Source organism: Macrotis lagotis, chromosome X, assembly GCF_037893015.1.
Source record: "Macrotis lagotis isolate mMagLag1 chromosome X, bilby.v1.9.chrom.fasta, whole genome shotgun sequence".
Lineage (NCBI taxonomy): Eukaryota > Metazoa > Chordata > Mammalia > Peramelemorphia > Peramelidae > Macrotis > Macrotis lagotis.
Window position 1 is genome coordinate 234,652,195 of NC_133666.1, and position 18,262 is coordinate 234,670,456.

Below are 18,262 nucleotides of genomic sequence, written 5' to 3' on the forward strand. Positions count from 1 at the left end.
AGAAATATCTGCCTTCATCTCTTTCATTTATTACAAGTCTTTGATCTTCTCTTCCTCCTTTCCCTACATACAAAGGCTACCTCTACTGACACAAGGAGGAATTGAATGCTATTTCTTTTGGTAACAGCAGCTAAAAAACAATACAGTACTGAGTATTTCTGTCTAGTGGATAGAGAAATCATATGTTTCTTTCAACATTAGTTGGCTGAACTCTACATAGCGATTTCCTCAGCAATACAAACCTATTTGTCGCACCTGACTCATCAAAGAAAACCCTAGGATGAGGAATCTGATCCACTTGGGCATTTTTTAAAAACTGCTTCCATCTTTGCTCTGATCCTTTATTTGCATGGTATTTCTCTTTTATCTATTCAAAATAAAATGCAATATCTAACAAAATGTTCTGTCTACTTCTTCAGTCTTTTTTTTTTCTTTTTAAAATTTCACCCAGACAGCAGACTCAGAACCTTTATGCCCTTCTACCCTATCTATCCCTGGGAAAAAGTAGAGTACAAAGGCAAGCAGAATTCCTCACATAGCTCTTGGCACATAGTGGGACCTTTAATAAATGCTTGTTGTTTAAATGACTAGAGGAGAGATTGTAACCTGCTGGTAGAGTTTTTTTTAATTCCTTGACTCTGGTGATTAACTAAGATCTTATTTATTGGAAAGCTAGGACATTTCCCTTTTAGAAAACTGCCACTCTCTAGCAGAATCTTTCTCCCGCACAGAAGCAACTTTAAGAAATCTCTTAAACTCCCCACCCTCTTTTTTTTTTTTTGCCAAAACCTAGGGAAAGATCCAAAGAAGTTTCCTCGTAGTAAATTTGAGCCACTGCTTAATCCAAATAGGAATGTGAACACTGGCGGTCCCTCATTAACCTCAAAGCCCCCGGGATGTGTGAGGGAGTGTATGTAGGTAGTCTAAGAGACTGGAGGCTGGTAGCAGGTGCCAGGGTGTGGCTGCGGTTGTCTCCCTTCTCTCTTCCAGCAGAAGGAGCCACTTCTGTGAAGAGGGAAGAGTGAGAGAGAGAGAAGGAGAGAGGGAGACAGAATGAAGAGGGGGAGAGGGATAAAGGGAGGGTAGAGGGGGAGGGAGGGAGAGGGAGCCCTGAGATTGGGGAAGAGAGCCTGGGAAGCTCTCGGCTCATACGCACGCTGCCTCTGTTTGTATACAGTGCGCTCTCCAGCCGGCACCACTCTCTGCTCTCGCTTCATTGTTCTCCAAGTCAGAAGCCCCGCAGCAGCGGCAGAGAACACAGCCCCAGGAAGGCTTCGCGCCGGTGCGGGCTTCCTCAGCCCCAGGTTTACCCAGGGAAAGGCGCCGGGAGCCGCGCAGCCGAGCCGCGCTCCCGCACACCCTCGCCTCCCGGGACTCGTCTTCGCCCTCCTTCCCAGCTAGGACTCCTGAGTCGCAGCACTTGGGCTGAGCCGCGCCGGCTTACTCCGGGATCCTACCCGCCACCCTTTGCCAAAGATCCGGCAAAAGAAGGGGAGGAAAGCCTTTCTTCCTCTAGTCTCTTCCTCCTCTTCCTCTCTCTTTTAAAGATTTTTTTTTCTTTCTTTAAGAGAAGGGTTGAGGAAAGAAGGTATATTTTAGTGTGAGGGGTCTCCTGGCACCCCAGAGTCCTAGCTCTGAGAACTCCACCATCCAGACCCCCTCTCTGGTTCTCTCCCTCCCGACCCCTTTCCCATCCGGAGTCGCTCCACGGGAGAAACGACCATGAACCGTTTGGTGGCCGCCTGGTTTTTGTTGGGTCTGAGCCTCTGCGTCCCTCAATTCACCAAAGGTGAGATGATGGGGTGGGGTGGGGAGTCCACTGGGCAAAGGGGATGGAGAAGGGGGCCAAAGCTCTTCTTCCCTGATGCTGGGAGAAGAGGCGATGTCTGTGTCCAAGTGGGCGTGAGGCGGTCCCGGGAGGCTGGGGCAGGCGGGGGTGGGGGCGGCTGTCGGGTGGGGGGAAGGGGGGGTACACTTTTCACTGTGATACCAAGGTGGCCGCTGCCTGAGGTTCTCTAAGTGTGTAAGTGTGTGTAGGTGCGTGTTTGTCGCGTGTGTTTGTGTGCCCTTAAGTGGTGCTGGTGGTGTGGGGATTTAGGAGGGGGAGACCTGAGCTCCAGAGCAGCCCATTTAAAGTGATCCCGAAGTCTGGAGTGAAGTGTGCAGTGAGGGCAGAACAGTGATGCAGCGGGCTATAAATCGAGGAAAGGAGGGGCGATGCGAAGAGAAGAGAACTCACGGGAGCAGGGGGATTCGGCAGGTCACTTGACCCAGAGTCTCTGGAGGGGTTTTCCAAAGTGAAGGGGAGGCCAATAGCAGCAAACATGCTCCTTGGGTGTAATTAGTCCAGCTTGAGCGGAGTTGGGGGTGGGGGTGGGGCGAGGGGGCTGTGTAAGAGTTTAAACATCATCCAATTGAGTAGATGCAAGGGTTTCAAATCCGCAGAGCTGTCCACCAGTTTCGTCTGTGTGTGTGTGTGTGTGTGTGTGTGTGTGTGTGTGTGTGTGTGTGTGTGTGTGAAGAAAGGGGACTCGGTTTTTAAATTTCAACTCAGTGTTGAGCAGTTTGCAAACACATTTCAAGACACTTCGAGATATGTGTATCATTACTAAAATGAATGGATCTTGTCTGTGTCTTCCTTAGTCTACTTAAGTAGGACATGCTCCATCCGAAATAGAGAACAAAAATTAAGCTTCTTTCCTGGATGATCCCCAGCCCGAATAAATCCTAAATATGTCCTGATAGTTTTATACAGATTGCATCGTTGTAGACATACTAAAACATATATTCATAGCTATGGATGTTTAATTAAAAATATAGATAGATGTATACATGTATAGATACATATATGATACTGCAATTCACCTCCATAATCTTTGTGAAAGTTGCAAGAGCTTGCTTGTCATATTATCTTGATTTGAGGTAAGAAAAATACATGAAGCTTTTTTTTTTTAAATAGAGGACTTTGAAGCCTGAGAGACTGGCGCTGGTTGTTTCCTGTCTTTCTGGGAGCACTTTACAAAACAAGTATCGAGGTGTAAAATAAAAGTGTAATTGCCTTTCCAAGCTTATTGGTGCTTAAGTTTGTGCTGCAAGAAGATGGGGAGAGGAAGAGGAGGCATTTGGCGGCTTGATGGAGAATATAGAAATGTAGAGAGATGGGGAGGGGGCGATCTCTACTCTTGGGCCCTAGAGAATGCGAAGCAGCATCTCCTGTAAGATTTAGTGAGTAATAAATCTCCAAGGGAGGCAGTTCGAGTATAGTGTTCATTACAACACAAACCTGAATTAAGATGCTGTATTTGAATTTTTTAAGTGTTTAGTGAATAATTACTCTAAGATTTGAAAAAACCCCATGAGATTATAATATATTCAAATTCCCTTGCTTTTTTTTAAAAAAAGTGTATTATTACTATTTTGCCTTCTCACCTTTCTACCTTTCCCCAATCATCCTCGCAACTTGTTTTTGCTTATTATAGGCTTTCCTAATGAACAGGCTTCTCTACCTTCTGCCGACTGCCCTCTTCCTCTTTTGAATTAGGCATGATATTTTTAAGGCGTCTCTTTTTTTGTGCATGTGTGGCTATGCCTGTGTGTGCATACTACATTTAACAAAGTGTCCCAGTTATCAGGGAGGGTCAGCATCACCATTTAAGGTTACCAAATGGTCACATCTTTGAAGTGTGACTGGTGAGTATGGGGTGGGAGGGGGGGAGGAGAGAGAGAGAGGGAGAGAGAGAGAGAGAGAGGGAGAGAGAGAGGGAGAGAGAGAGAGAGAGAGAGAGAGAGAGAGAGAGAGAGAGAGAGAGAGAGAGAGAGAGAGAGAGAGAGAGAGAAATGCGGATTTCTTTCTTTGGAATTTTCTTCCTTTTTTTCCTAGATTGCCCACTGCACTTTGATGCCTTGGGAGAAAGAAAGGAAGGGAATGAATGACCCTTCTTTTTCTTGCTTCCTTCCCCTCCTCCCCACACCCTTTCATCCCCAACAGACACCCGTAAACCCAGAAAGCACAGACTCATACACACCTACACACCTACAAGCTACACCCTACCACCACCATCTGTCCCTCTAGCTGGTAGTGGGGCGGAGGACAGCGCCCAGGAAGTGAAAGGAGAAGCTATTTGCAAGATCTGCAGCCTCCGCCTCCACTCTGCTGAGTTCCGAGATAAGAAGAGTGCAGCCCTCAGTAGGATGGTTTCCCTGCCGAGTTTTCTTCCCCTCTTTCAATACAACAGGCAAAAAGTCCGAGGGGGGCTGCAGGTCCACAAGACGCAGTAAACTAGCCCCGAGATCCTCTGGAAATCTTATTCAGCAATCTCGGGAAGGTTTTCCTTTTTAAATCCTCCTAAAAGAAGGTCTGGCAGCTGTAAACTCCATATTCTTTAACGCTTTCCTCCTTCTCTGGCAGCTGGTGGTAAGAGGGAAAAGGAGAGTGAAGAATAAAATGATCCCATTTTTCAATAGGTCCTTTTAAACTTGCATCACCTGCACGTTATTCACCCACATCCTTAAAGGGTAGAGTAAAGACCATTTAAACTTCGAATAAACTCCGTAGTAACCAATAGCAGTGAGATCTTATTGGGTAGCCCAGAAAGCTGCCATTGCCTTGGTGCTTTCCTTTTTTAAAAGGTGGGGTTTCCCACTGTGTGGTCATCTAATTTAAGTTCATCAAAGCCTGCATTCTATGAGGTTCAGTAACTCTTTTTATTAGTATTTTTTTATTTAAAATTAAACCAATGGATCAGTCAGATTGAATATTTTATTAAGTCTTAAATTATTCATTGTTATGAGTTGCTCTAAAAAAATCCAATAACATTCATACAGTTGCAGCAACCACGTGATGCCTTATGCAATCTGTCCCTGTGCCTGCAGTTTGTGCCTGGAGTCTTTAAGTAAAAGGCACTGTATCTGAAGTCTAGATAAGTCATAAATACTATGCATCATTGGGATTTATCATTTGACTTTACAAAATTAAAGACTTTTCAAATTCTTTCAGCTATTTCTGAATGAGGATGCACAATACATTCAAAACTAAGTATTAAATTTTCTCTCAGTACATAGTCTTCTTGGACTTGCCATAGTAAAATCCTTCTCAGATGTAAACTTTCAAGATTTTAGTAAATCTTACATGTTAATGGTTATATATCATCTAATTTCATTAAACTTAAATCTTTAAAAGTCAGTACCAATTTCAATTTCCTTGAACAAAACATCTTTTTTCAATCACCTTCAAATAATAAAATTGAAGAGAATCATTAATTTTAAAGTGAGATTAGGTTACTATGCTAACATGCTACTGGTACATCCTAACAAGAACTGCCATAATGTACCACACATTTCTGACTGAACTATGAAACTTCATTTTCTAATTATTCCAGCATTTCCTTTTAATTCAAATGTATTCCAATTTTAAAATATAGTTGCTAGAAAAGTTTCAAATTTTGTTTAAAAAAGATTAATGTGTTAAAATTAAAATGCTCAGTCATTCCATCTTTTGTTTCAAGGTTAAAGCAATTCTCTAGGGGAAGCTAGATTTTTTTTTGTGCTGATCAATTATGTTTGAGTTAAAACAGATGGCTAGACTTTCAAATATTCTAAAGTCACAGTATATATTTAAATCTTTCCCTGGTTGAGAACTTCTGGATATTCTTTCAAAAAAGAACTTTTCTCCTACTCAGCATCAATTTGAAAAAAATCTGGGAAATCTATTGGTGATTTCTTAGAAAAACCTCTTATATCAACCTGTGTCTTTAGAAAAAGTCTCTTGGTTATTGGTCTGTTATTTTCAGCTTTTCAAAGATTTTATGTATAGAACAGGATTTATATTGTGTATATTTACAAACAACAACAAAATTTCCTCAAAAATTGAATTTTAATTAAAGTTTAAGGAAAAAAATTCTGATGCTTTTTGTTTATAGAATATACTGGTAGTTATAGTTATTTCAAGAATGCTTTATTATGTATAAGTTGCATTGAAAACTAATCAGAACACAATTGCAGAGTTCAGAGTTCAGTTTTCACTAGAAGTAAAACAAAAAATAAATGCTGTGAAAAAATCTTTTAAGCAAATTTTATTAGTAGATTCAATGTTACTCTTAAGACTTCTATTTGACATGCTATTTTACTCTTATGGAATTAACATATATAAATATATATCTATGTATATATGTATTTGAACACAAATAGTTATCATTGAACACAAAATGGCTAAAATATTAGTCAATATTATCAAATTCCTTTTAAAGAACATATTATACATTAAGTTACTTACAACAACCCCTTCACCAAGTATCTGAGAAAATTCAGTCCAGAAACCAACCAGAAATCAGATATACCATCACCAGTAGGTGTCAGGATAATCAATGGAGATAATTTAGAAAGACAGTCTGTGGGAAGAAAGTGGTAAAGTGAACAAATTCTTTCAAATGTTGTGATCTACTAAAACTAAAATTTCCTGAGGGGGAAAAATTGATGTTGGAGATAAGGCATAGGGCCCTCTTTTAATACTGAATATTCATCCTTTCTTGTCACAATGTGAGCATAGATTCCTTTGAACATCAAAAATGATCTCATAGTTGGTGTTTCTATGTTCATCCAAAGAGTCAGATCATGAGTTAATCCTATTGAGTCCTTAGTCTCCTGATCAGCTGTTAGTATTCTTTTAATATCCGATTTGTGACTTGGTCATTTTTTTCTACTCATTGTTACTTGACTTGATTTTTGTACATAGTATTGCACCGTATTCCTATTCCCCGGTATTTTAACTATCATCTTGAATTTTGCTCTTTCATTATTAACAGCTATTTCATACCAAAAAAACCTTCCGGAGAGCTTCACATGTTATAGATATCTTTCCACTTTACAGCAGGATAGAATGACTAAATGCATATAGAGTTTTGTATAAGCATAGCCACCAAAGATGTTTCAGATTTTTTTGTCTCTCATTTTTATAAGCTACACAACTAGCATTGGTATTTCCCCAAACTGGAACAAGGAAATATGTATCCTGAGCTAACCATAGTTAATTTTTACCATACATATAAAATACTTTTTCAGAGATCACATTGTCCTCCCCTCCCTTCATCTGAATGGTAAAGTTTATGAAGCCTGATGCTAGCAAGTTTCAATTAAATCTAAAAAAAATGAATTGAATGTTGCAAATATGTTAAATGATGCAAAAATATAAAGCAGCTACCAACAAAATTCACCTTTGAAAGACAGAGACTTAAAATTTTGTCATCTTTTATCCCAGTGAGCCACTAGAACTCTTGACTAAGTACCTATTTTTACATTGATAACTGTCTGTGACCTGACATCTTTTCCTTGGTTTTTACTGGTTAACAAATGACCTTTCTTTTTAATATGTTTCTGACATTTGCTGATGTAGCTCTTTAACAGAGATATAATAGAGACATCATTACACCTTTTTGCAAATTATGTCAGTCTGTATATGCTTACAGATATCTTGCCAAGCATTCTATCCCAAATGGCATATTTTCTGGGTCAAAGTGCTCTTAAAATAAAGTAGATCATCATCACCATGCCATGAGGGCAAGTAATACAGCATTCTTTTATAGAATAGACATGTAATTCTATCAGAATCAGAGTAATAGATTTGCAGTTTCATGTACAATCATCTTTTTCTCTATGCTACTATGCTATGGAAATGTTTGTTTTATTAAGCTCAGAATATAATACATTTTAATTAAAAATTAAAGTAATAAAATATACCAGACATTGTAAATTAATTATAATGGCTGAAAAAGCTGATGTTATGATGACCCTCCCCCATCTGTTATTGCAAATGTTAAGTGAGACTTGAAATATGAAAGAGTACCAACCATTTGGGTGCTGATTCATATGTAGTGGTTAATCAGAAATATATTTGTCTAATAAAAAACAAATTACATATAGCAACACCCTACTTATCAAGAGCTAATTATCCAGCAATCTCCACTATTCTGCATACAACTATAAACTTGGAAGGATACCAAAAAGGTAGCTAAAGAGTCTTCACTGAATTCATCTATTGAACTACATTTGCTTTAGATAATTCTTCACTCAGAAAGTATTTATTCTTACTTCACTAGCACTCCGCCCCCCCCAAAAAAGAGCCCATATTTCTACTTTAGAAGCAGTAGATTATAGGAGGTGAACTAGTTAATGTGGAACGCTGATAGAAAAAAAAGACCTGATTTTAAAGGAAGAGACAGAAATAAGACATAAAGAGAATCAAGAAAGACTCTAGTCTGAAGCCATGATGTACAGACTCAGTCTTACAAATATTGACCTCCAAAGGTTTTGCTACTTTGCCAATTAAGTGTTATTCATGATAAAACTCCTGAGTCCCTTCCCCTCCAAAAACATATTAATCAATGTTGAGGAGGCAGGTTAATGGGTAATTAATTTTAAGAAGTTTTCCATTCAAAAAATGTTTTAAAATATTAACTATATGCATGCCTACTGGTATTTAAAAAATTTCAAAATCTTACACATATTTTCATATGATCCATATAATGCTTTGTTAGTACTTGTGAGATAGATGCTCTTCCAGGTTCAGTGTCTTGCCCAGAGTCTTACAGGTACTAAATATCTAAAGCAGTATTTGAATTTAAATCTTCCGTACTTGAAATCTGACATTCTGCTTCCTTACCAAACTACAATCACTTTTTTTCAGCTTGAGTATACAAAATTGCTTTCTGTGGAACACCTCCAATGATAGAAAAAAAGACATGATATTTTAAAATGAATACATTATTTTAATGGACATCATTCTAATAAATCTCTGATGCTTGATATCTTCATATGTGTCAGATGTATTATACTTAAAAGAAGATAGTATCACAAGACAGCTGACATGTTCTCATTGGTCAAGTTCCATTTTAATTTCCTGAAGATATATATATATATATATATATATATATATATATATATATATATATACACATAGTGGTTTTTTTCCCTTCTTTATAGGCTATTTGTGATGGCAATGATCAGCACTGGCATTGCAAATTATATAATAGATGAAGTTAAAAGTAGGAATTTGAACCTAGATGTGAGGTGAAGATTTTCATTCTAACATAGTTTCAAATTTCAAGTTCAATGTCGCTTATAGCTAAGAGAGGTACTTCACTGGTTTGAGGTTTTCTAATTTTCTAAGAAAGACATTGTCAAACCAAGTGATCTATCTGAAGAATAAGTGAGTTTCTTAAATTAAAAGTTTAACAGTTTAATTTCAATGAGAAACTTCTCAGTCTTGAGACTGAGACTCAGTCATGAGACTTTCATAGCACTTTACCTGTACTCCTATAACACATCTGATTCTGCTATTTTAATGAATTGTGAATATATTTACATCTGATCAAATGTAAATTCTTTGAAGAGAGCATGATTGTTTTGCTTATCTCTAGTCTGTAGAGCCAAATATGCTGCTTTGCCCATAAGATGAGAGAGATGGACCAAGAGACAGAAAGACAGAAACAGAGAGATTCAGAGGCAGAGACAATGATGGAGTTAGATCATTACACAGAAACACAGAGATTCAGGAAGGAAAGGTGAGAAGAAAAGGGAATAAGGGAAGAATTTGTGAGTTTATTATAAACCAAGCACTGTGCCCAAAACCAAGAGAGTCCTTATCTTTGAGGAATTTACATTCTCGGAAAATAGCAAATACAAGGTAGTATAGCCATGGAAGAGTGTTTTGTTCGAGAAGTGATAAGGATAGTGAGTGGAGCCAAAAGGGAATCAACTGATGAATCCTTAACAGAAGAAACCACTAATATTGATTTTATTAATCTTTAAACAGCAAGGCATATACAACTGGGACAGAGTAGGTGGTAATTTGAGTGGCAAAGATTGTCCTTTCATTTGGGTTTATAAGTATGATCTGGAGTCTTGCATCATTTAAATTATGTTTTTGTAACATCTGACTAGCTAGTCAGGACAGTACATGTTCCAGAGCTAAGTGAATAATCATCCAAGATGGGAAATCAACATTCCAATCAATAATGTTGAGATGATAGGAGATGGAACATGAAAGGAAAACAAGTATGAAGTTGTCAAAAAATATTTGGTGAAAGGACAAGACCACCCATAGTCAATGACAAAGGCAACCTTGCACAAAACTTTTCTCTCATTTGGTTAACTTTTCTCTGAGAATTTATAATAAACTCATGTCCTCCTGTAGACATTTCTTCCATTATTCACTTCAATGAGGGCACGACTTTTTCTCTCCTTCCTCTGACTCAACTCTATCTTCAGACCACAATTTCCTGCCAGACTGTTTCATTCCTAGTCTTTTTTCCATTACTTTCTCAACATAGATCACTCCAACTAAAAGTGGGTTTCTTTAAATTGACTTTATTAAGACCATATGTTCTTTCCCCCCATATTACAAAACAGATTGAAGGAAATATTCAGCTCTCCATAATTTTTGCTAATAGTAGATAGCAATAGCATGAATAAATGTAATTCCAAGATATTACCAAACTATTTCAGTTAATAACTTCAACTCCATTTCTTGCCAAACTTTGTTGTAAAGATAGTTTTAAACAGTTATTTTAAAAATATTTTGAGTTTCACATTTTTCTCCCTTCTTCTCTTCCTTCCCTTTTCCTCAAGACAGCAAGTAATCTACTATAAGCTATACATATGCAATTATATTAAACGTATTTTCATATTAACTAAATTTTTTGAAAGTGATTCACACAAGTAATGAAAGATAACTGCTTCTGAAATTAATTTGCTCTTATTTCCCAGTTTTTACCTATTGGCATATTCCTAAGATGTTGTTCAATGAGGCAAAGGAAATCATAAGAAAGAGAAGAGGAAATCAAAATTGATAATATACAAATTCAGATGAAAAACATGACTTTTGAGTTAACTATTTGGAATGGATATTTGATACCTGAATTCACTTATTAACATGTACCATTTATGAAAGAAAGAATAAAATAGAAGATCTTTTGGATATCTCCTTATTCATTGAAATCCTGAATTGCTATAATAAAGAATATTTTCCTTTTTCTTAACTGGCTATTAAATGTAACTCTTCCCCCAACTCCCACTGATATAGTGTGCCAAATTGCTGTATCATATTTTTCACTACAGTTAGAGTTTCTTAGATTGGAAATTCCTGCATAGTTTTGGCTGCAGTATTACTTTAACATAAAAAGTAGGTCACAGAGTAGTTGCATAAACTTTTAAAATTTTCCTTCTCACTTATTTTATAAGTTTCTTGCAGTCTATATCAAAATATGAACCTCTTTGAGTATAGTTTTTAACTGAATCTAACGGGGGAAAGAGCACAATCAAAATAAAGATAAAGATAAATACATTTCAACTTCTGAACTCCTAAGACTAAATCTATAATTCTGAATAAAGTCAACTATTTAAAAAATACCTATACATTACCTTTGTTTGAACCAATGTTTAAAATGTTCTTAACTTTAAGTCTGATATTATCTGTTCAGACTTCATCCTTGAACTTCATTTTTTTTCTTATTACCCATTTCATAAGTTCACAGATCAGGACAGTTAAATTGATGAAAGTAGTTAATCTAGAAAAATCACTCTGTAGAATCTAAATAAAGATAGGTATTTATGTTAATGCCTGAAATGTGATCCTATTTCTTCCTCTTAAAGTGATTAACATTACCTTGTTCGATGTGTAGGGGGTAAGAGAAATGCCATATATACACATATATTTCTGCATAATTTTTTAAAAAATTTAGAGAAAACATGTGACTCTTTACAATAATCTAATATTCGCTCTCCAATGAAATACAAAATGGCATTATGGAGATATGAATATCTTGCTAATGGGAATAGTAAAGGCAAAATTGGGGGAACTCTTTGGTGATTCTTCATATCATTTATTTTATTGGGAATTTTGTCCTTCATGTTGTTGAGTCAGTCATTTCTTCTATTTGCTTTTAGTTTTATATATTTATCCTGAACACCTTATACTAACTTTGAATTTTGACATGAATTCATATTACAGTGTTAAAGTAGTGTAATTAAAGTTTAAATTTTCAGATAGTTTTTAAATATGCCTTTTCTCAACAGCATATCTAGTTTGAAGTAAAGTTTTTAAGGTAATATTTGATTTGTTATATATTCAATGTCACTTTTTATTGATTTTAGATAAATGCAGAAAGTTTAGACAAGAAATTTTTAGATCAAATAAGTACACCCCTTGTATTATCAGAGGTGTATTTTGGATAGCCTTGTATTAAATTATAAATTATATTTATAATTCTTTGTTTGAGTCAAGATTACCTGAGTCCAAAACCTGTCTCAAATGTAGAAGTAGTGGTAAGTCATAGTAAAAGTAGTAGCAGCAACAGTAGCAGTAGTAACCATAATAGAATTGGTAGTATTAGTAGTGATAGTATTTATATCATACTTTTAGATTTGCAAAATTTTTTACTTATGAGAGCCTTAGCAAGTCACTTAACATCATTAAGCTTCAGTTTCCTCATTTCTTCATCTATAAATTTACTTGGGTTAATAATAGTTCCCATCTCACAAAGTGGTTGAGAGAGATCAAATAAAATGATGTATTTATAGAGTAAGATAGTTGTCAGCTAGCATTTTATTATCATTTGTAAGATATTATCATTTTCATGTATGTGGTAACTGGAAACCTATTTATTAGGAAGCTTTTGAAAAATTACTGCTGAATGGGAGAATATGTTCAGTTCTCTTGTAAGGAAGGAGCTCTAACCTTCTCTACACCAAATATGTCCAATGACTTCAAAAGAAATAGGGAGTAATGATACCACATGGTAGTATGGGAGGAATTTGGAGCATCCCAGAAGAAGAAATTTTTGATAGGTAGTAAAATTTTACATATAGAAAAAATTGGACCAGTACTTCTTAGTGTGGAAAAAAAACTTAAGGGGGGGGGGGAGAGTAGAGGGGAAACTTTTGCTTTCTGAAGAAAATGCAACTTTATACAATATTACTGAATTATTTCTCTTCAAATTTGCTTTTTTCAACTATTTGTAGTTCCTTGCATGTCCAAGTTATACACTTTTTTCTTTTTTATATTTTCTTGTTGGTCTTTTCCTATAGCCTTTGGATTGTTTTCTTTGGAATTCTTCTAACTTGCCCAAATAATTATACTACAAAATTTCTGAAGACTGAGAAGCAAATTTTAGGGATGCTCTACCCAGAATTATTACCCAGATAATAGCATACATTTTTGATTGTGTATTTTACAATCACATTTATAATTTTCTATCTATCATATCTGCTAAGTATCTTTGACTATTGGTTTACTTCCCTCCAATAATTGAATAACAATTTGGTTTTCTTCATAATGATTTTGGTTGCATTTTTCCAGTTACTTGCATTATTTTACTCACTTTCATCTGTATTTATAATCACTTCTTAGTATAACCTATCATTGCATACAGATCACATTAATGTTCTACTTACTTGTATATTTAGGTTCTTAACAAACCTGTTAGATAATAGAATATTATATTTAATTTCTTTCAGTAGAGCCCTAGAGAACTTTCCTCAACTTTGTAATTTTTTTTTGGTCTCTTTGGTCTTTCAAATTATCTTCAGGTCCCTTGGCAAAGCAAAAAGAAAAATCCATCTAAATTAATGTAACAATAAAGAGATGGGGAAATGTCAAATTAGATCTCCAATTGTGTAACCTTTTCATGGTTGTAAATAAGTAGTTGAGGAAATTCATTAACTCCTTCAAAATACTGAGGTACTGTTTTTTAAATAATGCAGGAAAATAGAAATAAATGAACCATTAAAAAAGTGGGGTATTGTTCTTATAACCTACTATGGAACTCCATAAATAACTACCCAGGTGGACTATCCTAAATTAATCTTCCAAAAGTAGGTAAATTACCCAAAGAGCATAAGGATAATGTGACTTATTTTTATCTCATTGCATCAAAGAACAATAAAGTAGTAATTACTGTGTGTAAAAGATAAGCAAAGAGCTTTATAACAGCACATTACTTATGTATGGAAAGAGTGTGATGCTCCCAAAAGGGGGGGCATTTCCACTTGGGAAAAACTTTTGAAACCAAAGAGCTATTCACAGCTGCAAGTTGTCAGGTGAAATGGCTGCAGGTGCCTCTTTGATCTTCTAATTGCCCCAGCACTTCATCTAGGACCCCCATAGGCTTACCCATAAGTAATTTCCTTCTAACTAGAAGGGCTTTTCTACCCTTTTTCTAGCCCACACACCTGGAAGATCACATCAGTATTTGGCAGCGGAAAAGGGGAGCACCTGGGAGTTTTGTCTGCCTCAGGGGCTAAAAACCCTATTTAGAGTTCCTTGTGCAGTGACATTCTGTAGGACATGCCAAGATTCTGCTGATTTTCCTTTGGGCCACTATTTTTCTCTTTCTTAAATGTCTTACTGGCTTTAAAAGTCGGTATGGTTATGTTCTGAGTAAACTGTGTGATTTCCACTTCTAGTCTGAGAAAACCCTGAAATCAGAAGCTGTCCTTCCAAAGAAAAGTTTATGTTGGAAGAGGGTCATTTAAAGTCAGTACCCAAGAATTATTCTCTTTCTTTTATATCCCCTTGCACATGGAAAGGCATGGTATCCCTTATTACCTTCAGGAGAATCATATGGATTTCAGTACAGTAATTACTAGCATTCTAGAATTTTTATTTACTTTCCTTTTGTTTTTTTAAAGGAAAATAAATATTCCTTGAGAAAGCAAAGAAGCTTCAAAATCGGTACATTCTCAAGGAATACAAAGAAAGTCACATTAACCAAAGTGGTTCTAAGGCACATTTTAAATGTTTGACCATTGACCAAACTGATCATATTCTCACCTCTCAGTTGAATAGGGATTTTCTTTTTTTTAATCCATTTTTTATTTTAATTTTTAAAATTCAAATTTTTCCAACTAAAAAATTCTATGTTCTCTCCATGGAAATAAGTAAATATTCCCTCCATGGAAATAAATTTTAAATAATCTTATAACAAATCCATAATCATGTAAAATAAATCATTATATAGGAAATACTTTTTAAAAAATCAGATATTACTTGTCCAGTGCTGTAAGATGTTTATTCTGAAGACATGTTCCAAAGTAAAAATCCAATTTTGCAATCACATTCAGGGAATTATGCTAAATTCTTACTAGAGTGGGATAGAAAGTGAAATATATTAGAATGTAGAAATTAAATAGTATGTTTTCCTATCAAATCCATTTCCTATCAAATCCTTTTAAATACTCATATGGCAAATCTTTTTTTCCCTCTTTTTATTCTTTCATATTACCTTGAATATGGAACAAAAGGTACTTTTTTATCAATATTTTATTTTATTTTCAATTACATATTATGAAGATTTTCAACATTTATCCATTTGCATATTTATAAGTTACGTATTTTTCTATTACCCTCCCTTCTCACTACCCTTTCATTCCCTCCCCCTCAGTAGTGAACAGTTTGGTAAAAGTTGTACATTTGCATTTGGGTCTGGCATATTTATATATTAATCATTTGGGGTATGAGGAATTAGTACACAAACTCCCAATATTCTCACAACTTCTCCAATATTGATAATTTTCCCTTTTTGTCATTTTAGTCAATCTGATGTGTGTGAGATTGTTTTAATTTGCATTTTTTCCAATCAAGAATGATTTGGAATTTTTTTCATTTATATATATATATATATATATATATATATATATATGTATACACATATAACTTTAATTTCTTCATTTGAAAACTGCCTATTCATATCCTTTGACCATTTATCAGTTGGGGTATGACTTACAACCTTATGAATTTGATTCAATTCTCTATATATTTTAGAAATGAGATCTTTATCAGAATCCATAACTGTAAAAATTGTTTCCCAGATTTCTATTTTTCTTCTAAACTTGACTGCCTTGGTTTTTATCAGTGCAAAACTATTTTAATTTCATAGTCAAAATCATCTATTTTTATAATTTATAATATACTCCCTTTGTTGTTTGATCATAAATTTCTCCCCTTTCCATAGATAGAGTATTTCTTGATCTGTTAATTGGTCTATGGTAGTATCCTTTAATATTTAAATTCTGTACCTATTTTGACCTTATGCCTAGTTTGTAAAGATATTATTTTCCAGTTTTCCCAGAAGTTTTTCTTTTCCCAAATAGTGAGTTCTTATCCCAGTAGCTAATGTCTTTGGTTTGTCAAAGTGGAGATTACCATAGTTACTTACAATTGTTTCTTTTATAGCTCCTCTAATCCACTGGTCTATAAGTTTATTTCTTAACCAGTACCGGGCATTTTTGATGACTGCTGATTTATGATACAGTTTTAGATCTGGTACAGCTAAGCCACCTTCCTTTGCATTTTTTAAATAAATTGATAATCTTGATACTTTACTCCAGATGACTTTTGTTACTATTAATTTTTAGTTTTGTAAAATAGATTTTTGGTACTGTAATTCAAATAGCACTAAATAAGTAATTTAATTTGGGCAGAATTGTCATGTTTATTATATTATCTCAGACTATGAGCAATTGATGTTTTTTCAGTTGTTTAGATATAACATACATATCTGTATGAAAAGTATTTTGTAGTTGTGTTCATACAATTTCTGGGTTTGCCTTGGTAGGTAGATTACCAAGTATTTTATGTTGTCTACGATTTATTTAAATGGAATTTTTTTTTATTTCTTGCCGTTGTGCTTTTGTTGTTCATATACAGAAATACTGATCATTTATGTGGGTTTATTTTATATAATGCTATTTTATGAATTTTGTTGAAGTTGTTGTTTCAAGTTGTTTTTAGTTGATTTTCTGGGTTCTCTAAATATACCATCATATCATCTGCAATGAGTGAAAATTTTGCTTCCTCATTGCCACTTCTAATTGTTTCAATTTTATTTTCTTCTCTTATTGCTCAAACTATCATGTCTAATATTATATTGAATAGTTGTGGCGATAATGGGCATCCTTGTTTCACCCCTGAACTTTTTGGAAATGTCCCTAGTTTATCTCCATTACATATAATACCTTTTTTTGGATTTTAGATAGATAATATTTTAAGGAGAAACTTCATTTATTCCTGTAATCTCTAGTGTTTTTATTAGAAATGGATGTTGAATCTTGTCAAAGGTTTTTTTTTAGCATCTATTAAGATAATCATGATTTCTGCTGATATGTGCAATTATGTTGAAAGATTTTCTAATATTGAAACATCTCTGCCTACATGATATAAATCCTATGCAATCATAGTGTATTATCCTAGTAATAAACTGTAATCTCTTTGCTAAATTTGTATTTAAGGTTGTTACATTGATGTTCGTCAGGTAAATTGATCTGTAATTTTGTTTGTATGTTTTGACTCTTCTCAGTTATACATATTACCCTTAATATGAGCGAAAATGTTACTTCTCAAAATAAAAATATCATTTTCACTTCTAAAATTATTTTATTGCATAAGAGCTTTCTCCTTTCCCACTACCATTGTGCACTGTGTAATATAATGTAAATAATGTAAATATAATTATGTTAGACAGAGGAAACTTGTATGTTGTTCCAATACTTTTTAATCCTATACCTTGTTTGAACATCATTTTTGAAGTTCATATATATATATATATATATATATATATATATATATATATATATATATATTTTCCTTTAATATTTTAATGGTTCTAGGATTATGCAGCATTTCTTAAAATAGCTTTGTCTATACCTATAAGCATGTAAGTATTGATGAAACATCTGGATTTTTTTAATATAGCTGTATTTATGTTATGTTTCTTTTTGTTGGATGTTTGCATCAAGCTACTTTCATAATGATTGTTTCTAAAAGTGTCAAAATTCTCTTTTTTCCCCTTGAAAATCCACATATATTTTAATTGATTATTAAACTGTTGTGCATAATATTTTGTGGAAGCATTCTGATATACTTTTTATTCAAAATTCTATATTACAGGTATGCTTTAATTGCCCATTAACAAAGAATGATATTGGTGGCTTGTGCAATTTTCACTTGGAATATAATGGTCTCCTCCTACATCTTCTATAGTATAATGTATTTTCATTGTTGATAGTCTGATATTTTACCACAAAGTTTCTTCCTAAGTCAAACAAAGAATTTCTCTCTGCTAGAGTTCAGTTCTTTGTTTAATACTTGTGGATGATATTTTGTATATTTTCTTGAAATATGGTATTCAGAAATATATTTACTATGTATTTCTGGCAGAGCTATTATCTATAGATTCTCTGATGATTATAGATTCATAGTGTTTTTTTATCTTGT

The 18,262-nt window shown here is 34.5% G+C and overlaps 1 protein-coding gene across 1 annotated transcript in view; it reads left to right on the forward strand.

Moving 5' to 3' along the window:
* The first annotated feature begins 1,116 nt into the window (after positions 1-1,116).
* EDIL3 (EGF like repeats and discoidin domains 3) overlaps positions 1,117-18,262 on the forward strand; it is a 629,614-nt gene continuing 612,468 nt past the window's right edge. Inside the window, exon 1 of the mRNA XM_074207740.1 lies at positions 1,117-1,789. Coding sequence (XP_074063841.1) covers positions 1,723-1,789 — 67 coding nt within the window. The 5' untranslated portion in view covers positions 1,117-1,722. The remainder of the gene's footprint in view (positions 1,790-18,262) is intronic.